Source organism: Halyomorpha halys, unplaced genomic scaffold (assembly GCF_000696795.3).
Source record: "Halyomorpha halys isolate HHAL.00 unplaced genomic scaffold, Hhal_1.1 Scaffold1165.1, whole genome shotgun sequence".
Taxonomy (NCBI): domain Eukaryota; kingdom Metazoa; phylum Arthropoda; class Insecta; order Hemiptera; family Pentatomidae; genus Halyomorpha; species Halyomorpha halys.
The window spans coordinates 174,567-185,464 of NW_027106615.1; the positions used below are offsets into that span (position 1 = coordinate 174,567).

Below are 10,898 nucleotides of genomic sequence, written 5' to 3' on the forward strand. Positions count from 1 at the left end.
AAGGATTTTGGACTGTAAGGATTGGATTCGGGAGGAATTTGATAGTTTAGTGGAGCCCCAAAGCTCAACTCCGTATGTCCAGATAGGCCTTATAATAGTCATGTAGATCAGTCTTTTGTAATGTATTGGCAATTTATACCGTTTGTCTAGTAAATGTTGTAATAGTCGAAATCGACGAGCAGTTTCCTGTCTTTTCAGGCTTGTATGAGGATTCCATGTCAGTCGTTTGTCGAGATGTAGTCCTAAGTAACGAATCTGTTCGGCAGGAATATGTGGGGTATTATTAAAGGATACTGTAGGGCAAGAGGTCATTGTTTTACGACGAAGGGTAAATGTGATTTGGTGGTATTTATTGGAATTAATTTTAATCCTCCAATTTTGCCACCATTCTTCAAGGTTAGTGATGTGGGATTGGTTGGGATGTCAGCTGTGAAAACTGTATAAAGGATATGACCAAGGATACTACCCTGAGGTACACCAGCACACTGACGGAATGGGGATGAATAAGCGCCGTTGTAATTTACTTGAACTAATCTGTCGGAGAGATAAGAACGGATAAGGAGGAAGTATGTTGGGGGGTAGAAATTTACAGATCTTGTATAGCAGTCCTGGGTGCCAGACTCGATCAAAAGCCGTATTTTCTTTTGAATTTCTTCTTTTTATCTGTTACTATTTCCGTTTTCATTTATTGTTTATAACCTTTAATTTTTCTTATGTTAAGTGTTAGTATCTTTTTTAGCCCTGCAACGTGGGAAGAGACGTTGGCTAAATTAAAATATTTATTACTATTTCAGTTTTATTTGACTGCACTTATTCCATTTATTTTACTAAGTTATACATATTTAGTTTTACCGTACAGAGGTACAACCGGACCTTAATATTATTATTATAAGCTATTTAAAAAGTTTCTTATCTGACTTATTGATAAGGTAACTCCTATATAGACATTTCTTGCTCATACCTGTACATAGTAGAGAAACTTCTTGATGGAAGGTATGCTCGACAATGGGACGTGGCGGACAGATATGTGGGAAGCGTCCAGGATGACGACGTAGCCCGGATAGAGGCCTTCAGTGATGAGGGTGGCTTCGACGGCCATCGTGAACAGCTTCATCGCCGGGAGATGCTTGAAGTGACTCGGGTCTGGGTCGAGGAGGCCGCAGTAGACGAGCTTCTCGTTTGCCGCCGTCCCCAGCGGCAGGGTGAAGATGTTCCTGCGTCCGTCCGTTACAATGAAAATATTTTATTCGACTAATGAAATAGTAGTTTTTTTTTGTTTTTTTTATTTAATGTAATTTACACCTGTACAAAATAATACAATAGGTAAATATGTTGTATGTTTCATATACACTTGAAAATCTTGGGAAGGAACCACCCATTGGTGGTACTTCAAACAGTAATTTAAATTAGAAGGTCCCGTGGCCATCTTCTTTTCAGACGCCTCGGAGGATTATCAGGGATTGTTAAAGATGAAAGATTAAGAATTAATGGGTTAGGATGGTTAAGGAGTTTGGAATGAAAAGACGCATATCTGTTTTGGGTCAAATCTACATCGAATGGGATGTTAAGGTCTTTGTGGATGAGTTTATTTGTGACGTTATAAGGAGTATCAAGGATTTTACGTAGGATTTTGGATTGTAACGATTGGATGCGGGAAGAATTTGATGGTTTGGTGGAGCTCCAGAGCTCAATTCCATATGTCCAAATTGGTCTGTGAATTAGTAAGTGCATTACTGTAAAAAGAAAAAGTAATTCGTGTTGTGGCTTACCTTTTACTACCTTTGGTATTTTAAGGTTACCTGCTATATTTAATTTTACATATGAGCTATCCATTCAAGGAGCTATTTTGATTCCGGAGGTGAGGGGCCTCCTCGTGTTGTATCGCATATAAGATAAAATAAAAACATTAATTAATAAAGACGATAGATAATGGTGAAATAATAAGAGAAACAGTCAGAAATCAAAAGAAGTGTGAGGGAGGGGGTTGGGCTTATTCTCATATAGTCTTTATCTTTTTATACTTGGACTATGCATGTCTTTCAATACAATTTATTTATTTATAATGTTAGGTATTTTCTAATCATTCTGTAATTCCTTTCATTCATTATTATTGTCTTGTTTTTAGCCCTGATGAAGGCCTGAAATTCTGGCCGAAACGTTGGCACTAATAAATATTTACTTATTTGTGTTTTTCACTTACCGTACCCCCACCATCTTTATATATATCCAAGGTCAATCATTAATTCACCAGTATATATTTTTTATGGATTTATTTCTACTCCTAACTTTTAACACTTTTATAGTATTACATATTACTCACAGTATACCCCAGGCTTCTTGAAGATCCGTGTCCTGAGGATTCCTTCCCGAGAAGAGCACATTGTTATCTTTTTTGTGCCTGTAGCTCAACTTCAGGACCTCTTTGGCTTCACTTACGTTATAACTAACGCTGTTCAAAAATTGGATAAGTTGGAAATCTGCAGGAAATTTGAGAAATATTATGGGAAGGAAATAGTTTTCTTCATTATACGCAGGTTATATATTAATATTAGTTTATTGTATTTGCTTAATTAGAGTTGATATTAAAAAAAAAAAAAAACCCTCAACCCTCCATGCCATTAATTTCTGCTTACTCGATTCGAAGCGTTGAGATAAATTTTATGTTCAAAATATTATTGTCATCAAAATTAAATATTCTTAACTGTCTTACATTTTAGACATCCGTGGAGATAAACGACTTGAATTCGAATCTATTGATTGTATGTTAAAAATTTAAAATTTACTCAACGACCCAACTATGGAAGTAAGTACAATACTCCAATATTAAAGTACCATGAAGTTACTTGCTAATTAGGATAAAGTCCATCACGCCGAAATCCAAATCGCAACTGAAGCATTTCGAACAAGCCCCATTCTTAGCCTATGCGCTGAATCCGGACTTTCACTTCTTTTATTCAGAAGACCAAAATAAAATGTGTACATAGGTAATTGAAAAAATGGGCAGTCATGTTGGCACTTTTTCAATTACCTATGTATACATTTTATTTCCCGCTTCTCTCATCACTTCATTTTATTAATTCTATTTTGTAAAATTATTCATTTTATGTGTAAAATTATTCTGTTTATACTTTCTTTTTTATTTTTCTATACTTATTGTGGTTGTTATCTTGTTCTGTTTTTAGCCCTGAAGAAGGCTAGAAACTCTAGCCGAAACGTTGGCACATTAAAAATATGTTAATCCAACTTATTTGTTTTTATCATTGACCGCACCCCCAATCATCTTCTTCTCGTATATTCAATATTTATTATTTAAATAGTTTTATTTCTTTTCATTCTAGTATAGCCATGAACATGAGTAGTAATCCGAAAAAATCGAAAACTTATCACTTAGACTACGCCTACGAAAAGTCGATTGTGATACACTTTTAAGATAAAAAGTAGATCTTATATACAGAAAATGCGCCCCCCCCCCCCACAAACCCTAAAATAATAAAAAATAAAACTAACTCTTCAATTCTACATTTAGTAACTCAAAACCTACAATACATTCAGTTTTTTTTTTTAATTAACATCTTATTAAGCACACAATAATATAACAATTCAATAGTTTATATAACCTTCCCATGTCTATCTATATCAACATTTGTTATTGTAATTTTACAACAGTAACCTTATTTACTTAAATTAATTGTATTCATTTATTTTTTATTACACTAACCTAATTAAATTTAATTAAATGGCTGTTATATAATACCTGTAATGTTTACCGGAATAGTATTTGGTTCTAAACTAAAACTCTTCCTCAACAATTCTAGTTGCATCTGATGTGACTTTATTTCGTCTATGTGAATTTTATTAATTTGAAGTTTGCCATGCGAGCGGATCCTTGTCGAAGCACTTGCTTTCATTTGGGCTCCACAAACTTCTCTCAGGTACTAGGGTGGAACAAATATTAAGTTGAAAAATAAAATAAAATAGTGTTTCATCAAGTGTATAATAAACTACACTACTATTTAATTTTTGAATTGAATCTAATTGTAGTGAAGCCAAAAAGGCCGTCTAAGGCTTAAGTTGAGCCTGAAAGCTTAATAAGAATGTCCGCCATTGTAGAGTAAACTGAAACAGATAGGGTACGATTTTTTTTTTTTTTACTTCCGGCAAACACTTACTCAGCCTCCACTGGTTCATTATCAGTGATGCGGCGAGAGGGATGCGCTGGGATCTCTTGAGCTCTGCTCTACCCCTCACACGTGGGGGATAGAGTGGGCTCAGGGATCCTCAGGTCGATTGTGTAAATATTGTATATATTATTTTATCATTATGTTATTTTATTTATTTATTTTTCATACAGATAGTTTGATTATGTTCATCTTGTCTATTCTTTTGTTTGTATATATTTTTTTTATTTTTTTTTATTTTAGTATGTATGAGATCGTCCATCACTATTACCTATTGCCCACAACTGTGTGACAGATTGTAATATCTATCAATAAATAAATCTATCAATTAAATTAAAAAAAATCCGGCAAAATTGTACCATTGGCACAGAGGGCCACCGTCTCATAAAGTTTATGATCTAAGATACGATCATACATTCCCGAAGGTAAGGACGCGGTCTCATCATCCTTTCTGCAAATTAGTGACTCTGGCAGTGCCATTTTATAGAGATGCTTGTTCAGCTGACAGTGTCCTGTATATAGACCTCTCACCCACCTTAAAGTTCTCCTGTCCATATTAAGAAGTGTGTTTCTTATTTTTGTGCAGGAGCCTTTCAGGAACATCTTTGACCTTCTAGTCTTCTGGTCTTTCTCCAAAATAACCCAGCCTTGCCCTTAGCCAATCGTTTTGATATCCCCCTCTGGTAGGACTCAGATCCTCTCCTAGCGAGGTAGTCCCCTCTCTCATTACCTTTGTGACCAAGCACCCATTCAACCCCCACTTTTTTGGTTAAGAAGAGTGAGTCTTAAACTCTTGCACTAATTTGGAGCGGGGAACATAACTGCCCAACGCATAGATGGCTGCCTGACTATCCGCAGAGTTGGCCAACTATGAAACTACTAGCTAAAGTTGCCATGGATACGATATTTATTTATCAATGGTTTATTCATGAATAAGGGTCGTATCCATGGCAACGTTAGCTATGGCTAATTTTTGTCCATTTCTGACTATCCGTAAAAATCGTGTTAAGCCACCCCTCGTACCCTCGATATAAGGTACAATCTTCACGGCTTTTAAAAATATATCCGAGACTCCAAAACTTCTTTCATGCTTTACCTATTCTGGATTCAATTATCTTGGCATCCCTATTCACAAATGAAATTATTTGTCCAAGATAAATTACTTCATCGAAAATTTTCATGCCCATGAGGTTATGTCTAATAATTTCCGAAGGGCCATTGGTCATTGTGACAGTTTTTTGAGGGTTCAATGTCAATCCATTGAGAGCCTTAAAATAAGTGGGGGTGAAACTGTGGCAACACTGAGTACGTATGAAGTATGTAATGAACTCTAATGATTATTATTAATTTCCAGTTATAAACAAGATCATTTTATCTAGTCTATGTTTAGGTTAATCCGCCATTGTTATCTACATTATATCAGAAGGCAACCTGTGATTAGCTCCTTATAATAATGTTGTATATATTGTTTGCAATCCATATGTAAACAATGTATTGTTGATATGTGTAATGAAATTAGTGGGAATTACAAAAGTTATTGATTGCACTTGATTCTTCAATCGTTTATCACAGTAATTTGACGACGAGGTATAACTAACAAAATGGATCCAAAACATTTCCGGAAGACTCAAGCTCTCAACACCATCTTGTTGACGAAGTAATTTAAAAAGAAGTCATCAATAGATCCGATTAGTCAAAAGAGTGTTATCAAGACACTATGGTGGAAGTAAAACATGCAAGTTTGCTACCATCATTTGGCTGGCTACACTAACAACCTGGCGGCGCAATTGTGAAACCTCCTTATAATTCAATTGTATTTATGGCTGTTATAGGGTTAATGACCAAATACATATCTATATCTTCCTTCGTATACACCTTTCCCTGATACAGACAAACCCAGCTTGTTTTGTTTTTTTTTAGTTCTAAACATAATACAAAGAGGTTGATATAAACAAATAACACAAAGAGGTTGATACTGTTAATGAGGTTAATAGAAAAGGATTTTAAAGAACAGTTTTCTAATAAACTTATATGTTTTTTTATAAGATATTAGCAATTAGCCTGCAAAAAAGACAATTTAATTAATCATGACATCAATAATTTAGGTTGTCTCCTTGAAAATGGTCCAAGAGCCAAAACGTCGGAAGTTTTTTTAAATAAAAATTTGAGAATAAAAGTTTGTGTTAATAATAATATAAACCACTCTCAAACAATCAATATATTAAATCAGTAATCTCATAACACAAAGTTTATTATAACCTTTACAATTAACTTTAATTCTACACATATCGATAGTTGAAAATAATATAATAATATTATAAACAGCGCAATCGATATTTGTCTTAACCCCGATGCTGTGTTTATAACCTTATATACCTTAGCTCGTGTTATCCCCTGTTTCGCAAGTTGCTGGACCGATCATCTGAAGAGATTTCGATGGAAGCAAAAAATCCACTCCTTAGCTCCTAGTATAGAATTACTCAATTGTACAGATGACTACTGAAGCAGTAAATATAAAATCCAATGCTCTATTGATCTATGGATAGAATGGATTGATGGAATAGATTTTTCTATACACTGATTCGGTTGTGTCTAGAAGCCTTATGCACTCCATATTGTTTAGAATCGATTTCTCCAATAAAAGTTAGATTTATATAACTTAAATGATTTGCCTAAAAGTTTAGTTCCAGGTAACCAAGGATACCTGGATGAGGTAGCTGACACACTCCGCAATTGCTATCTCACATGATATAAGTCGTGAGTCCGATTAAATTTAAAATTGATTTTGAACAGCCACTTTGTACTGTCGAAATCGCTAAAAAACAATCCATTGTTAAAAAAAAAAATGATTTCGTCGAAGAGAGAATACTTTTTTTTCAATGAACGAAATATGGTCCCGGTGCGGTTAAATAAAACTCCTTTAAAAACATTGATTTTTCATTCGGAAATCTATATCTTAAAAACTACCAACAAGACTAGAAAATCTAAGAGGACATCATTTAAAGAAGAGTAAATTTGCTTAAATATTAGCCCTAAAAGAGCTATTTACGTCCAATAGCTCTCGAAATATAGCTTTTTAAAAAGCAAAATTTCTTAAAAATCTACTGAAAGATTAGTGGTTAGTTAATTTATTTTGAGAATTCTATATCTCAAGAACTATGTGACTTACAGATGTCTATTAGCACTCAAATTAAAGCTTGTTTAATGGGCTATAAAGTAGTTTATGACATTTATCTTCGTAGGAGTAATACTTTACATGATATTTGCTAAAATAAATTGATTTATAGTTGTTCGGACGATAAATTTGATTTATGAAAAACTTTATTTCGGAAACCATTGGACATACCGATGTCTGCCAGCGCTCAAATTAAAGCTAGTTAAATTAACTACAAAATAGTTAATTATGTTTATCTTTGTAGGATTAGTAATTTTTATGATATTTGACAAAATAAACTCACAAAATGTTAATTTCTAGCAGTTCGTATAAAATTTTCGATTTTTGAAAAAATATATCTCTAGATCCATAAGACGCACATATGCCAACACTAAAATAAAAGGAAATTTAACTTACTATAAAGTAGTTTATGACACTTATCTTCGTAAGTGTAGTAGTTTTTATGATATTCACATATGAATATAAATTTGGCAATGAAAATTTGTCCGAACGATTATAAATCAATTTATTTTTGAAAATTTCATGTAAACTATTACTCCTACGAAGATAAACATCATAAAATACTTTATATCTCATTAAACTAGCTTTAATTTGAGTGCTAATAGGCATCTGTCCGTCAAATGGTTTTTGAGATATAAATTGCTCAAAATAAATTCACTAACTACTGATGTTTTAACACGTTCATACATTTTTATGAAATTTTGCTATTTAAAAAGCTACATCTTGAAAACTATATGACGTTCTCTTAGGTTTTCTTGTGTTATTCCTACTTCTTAAGATATGGAGCTTCGAATGAAAAATTAGTTTTTTTTTTATCGCTTTGAAACAGCCGCCATTTTTTATTCCCCCTACCTATACTTGGCAGACTCATCAATTTTGACTAGTAGTTGTACATAGTTTTCATTGAAGTAATAAAAAATTGGGGTGAGATAACTGACTTTTTTCTTCTCTTGGGCTCTTGTACTAAGAGGGTCATGTCTCCTCTCCCTCTAGAAGGGAAACATAATTATTTTTATCTAATAAAAATTAATTTTTTTTTTAAGTGAATACAAAGTGTAATAACTCATAAAGCTCTGCGACAATTTTATATAATTTTCTTTAAATTTTGTTTGCATTCGGCTTTTCTCTGTTCCCAGGTTATTTACTATGTCCCCTTTCCCCAGGTTAGATTCTGGGTATGACCTTGCACTTTCGCTAGATAACAGATCCAACTGGAGCTAAGGAAGGTTCCTTGTGTGGTTAATTATTTAAACGTAGTTTTGTTCTAAATCTTAGTTTAACTGGCTGTTTGAAGGTTAACTTTTCTGGTCCAACAGATAATTATTGATTTACACGAGATTTGAGAAATAGTAGTTTTTTTATGGTACAACCGGCCTTAATTCACTTTGTAAAGGTTATACTAATTATGTGATCTGATTTACCGGTAATCCATAATGCTTGTTCACGGATATCCAGGGGCCGATCTGCCTGGCCTGAAATAGGGTACTCTTTTTGGCACTAACGCATAACATCTCGAACTTACAGGTTTCGACAAAGTAGTACCTCCTCTACGGAAACTTGTAAAAAGAAACTTTGAACGAATGGCATTCCAGTTTGATGGGGTCATTAATTCTTCTGCCTGATCACAGTTGATCAGATCTTATACTCTTTAGTTATTGATTTGTTCTATTCCATTGTTGATTGTCCTATTAAAAATAATCTGAATAACCGTATAGCACAAAAAATAGTACACATGTGTTAGTCTGTATTGTAATCATTTAATCGATTTATTATGCTTGTTTCGAAAACGGGCCAGGATAAAAACCATTCTGCGCATGCACCGGTTAAAGTGTTCATAATTTTTAACGATAGATATCAGACATAATATAATACATTGTTATTATAATAAAATTTTTAAAATAGCAAAATGAAATGAAAAAAATAGGTTAGATACAACATTGTAATTTAATCGCGAAATTTGGAAATATTACAAACTACGAAAATTAAATAGCGACATCGAAATCAATAGGACTACCTGAACTTTAATTTGGGAAACTAATCCATCTATGTTTGGATTAATTCCACTGATTTTTTATTTTATTTTATTTATTTATTGATATTTACAACTGTATAAAAAAATACAACCAGTAAATTTGATCATAATGACATAATGATATGATACAGGATGTAGAGAAACTTCCCAGTAGTAGAACTCTAAAAACAGTTTACAATATAAGGTCACGAGCCCATCTTCTTTTCAGGCGCCTCGGAGGATTGCCAGGAATGGAAGAGGAAGCAAGGTTAGAAACAAGTGGGTTTGGATGGTTAGGGAGTTTATTATGGAAGGAATAATATCGGGTTCGGGCTAGATCGGTTACATAAGGAACATTTAGGTCTTTATGGATGGTTTTATTAGTAATAAAATAAGGAGCATTTAGGATTTTACGAAGGATTTTGGATTGTAAAGATTGGATACGAGAGTAATTCGAAGGCTTAGTGGAGCCCCAAAGCTCAACTCCGTATGTCCAGATGGGCTTTATTATTGTCATGTAGATCAGTCTTTTGTAATGAGTTGGAAGTTTAGACCGTTTGTCTAGTAAGTGCTGTAATAGTCGGAATCTATGTGCAGTTTCCTCACTGATATAAAGACGTAATTTTTTTTTTTTAAATAATCATCAGTCAACCTTGTACAATGGTTTGTTTTATTAACTTTCCCATTTATAAGTACTGACAAACGCTCAAATCAATCTTCTTGCGACTTTTTTAAACTGCGGAAAATGGTCTTCTTCGAGATATTTTTTGTAGAAATCGCACGATTCAAATTTAGATTTTAGGAGTGAGTTTTCTTGAATCTCGATCAACTCCATTTGCAAGTGTATTGGAACATTTCGTACATTAATTTTTGTTGGAGTGACAAATAAATTGAAACGGTATTCCATGTTTTTTAAATCGCCAAATCTATTCGAAAATTGTTCCAACAGTAACTTGAGTTCTTCAGCATATTGAGCATAAGCAATATTTTCATATGCAGAGAGCGTGGTGAAATGGTAATTGTTACCAGACTGAATCTGTGCCTCCCACAAGCGAATTTTGTTCTGAAACGCTTTCAAATGGCTGTACAAATCATTCACTATCCTTGTTATTGAAGTTTCAGATTTAAATCATTCAAATAGCCTGTAATGTCGACCAGAAATGCTAAGTCACATATCCATTTTGGGTCACTCAATTCAAATAGTGGTTTATCTTTTATTTGCGTAAAATCTGCTTTCTCATTTCTAAGCTCGTAAAACCGTTTCAGCATTTTCCCTTTGCTTAGCCACCTGACTTCACAGTAATATGTTACTTCGTCATATTCGGCTGATACTTCATTGAAAAACACTGGATTAGAGAATAAAGTGATTTTTTCATTGAAAACATTTTATTTCCAGGCTCCTCAAAATTATTCATTTAAAACAATATTTTTTTTTTTTTAATAGATAGATTTATTTATTGATAGATATTACAATCTGCCACACAGTTGTGGGCAATAGGTAATAGTGATGAATGATCTCATACATACTAAAATA

General features: G+C 33.4%; 1 protein-coding gene across 2 annotated transcripts in view; it reads right to left on the bottom strand.

Annotated features, from left to right (window-relative positions):
• The window catches only part of LOC106688623 (clavesin-2), a 29,050-nt gene extending 19,955 nt beyond the window's left edge, over positions 1-9,095 (bottom strand). The window contains exons 1-4 of one of the 2 annotated variants that reach the window (XM_014433184.2): positions 8,775-9,095; positions 3,755-3,935; positions 2,321-2,477; positions 962-1,214 (exon numbers count right to left, since the gene is read on the bottom strand). In XM_014433184.2, coding sequence (XP_014288670.1) covers positions 962-1,214; positions 2,321-2,477; positions 3,755-3,935; positions 8,775-8,864 — 681 coding nt within the window. In that variant the 5' untranslated portion in view covers positions 8,865-9,095. Of the gene's footprint in view, positions 1-961; positions 1,215-2,320; positions 2,478-3,754; positions 3,936-6,554; positions 6,882-8,774 lie in introns of those variants that run through there. The other variant, XM_014433185.2, reaches the window with a different exon arrangement.
• Positions 9,096-10,898: the final 1,803 nt, after the last annotated feature.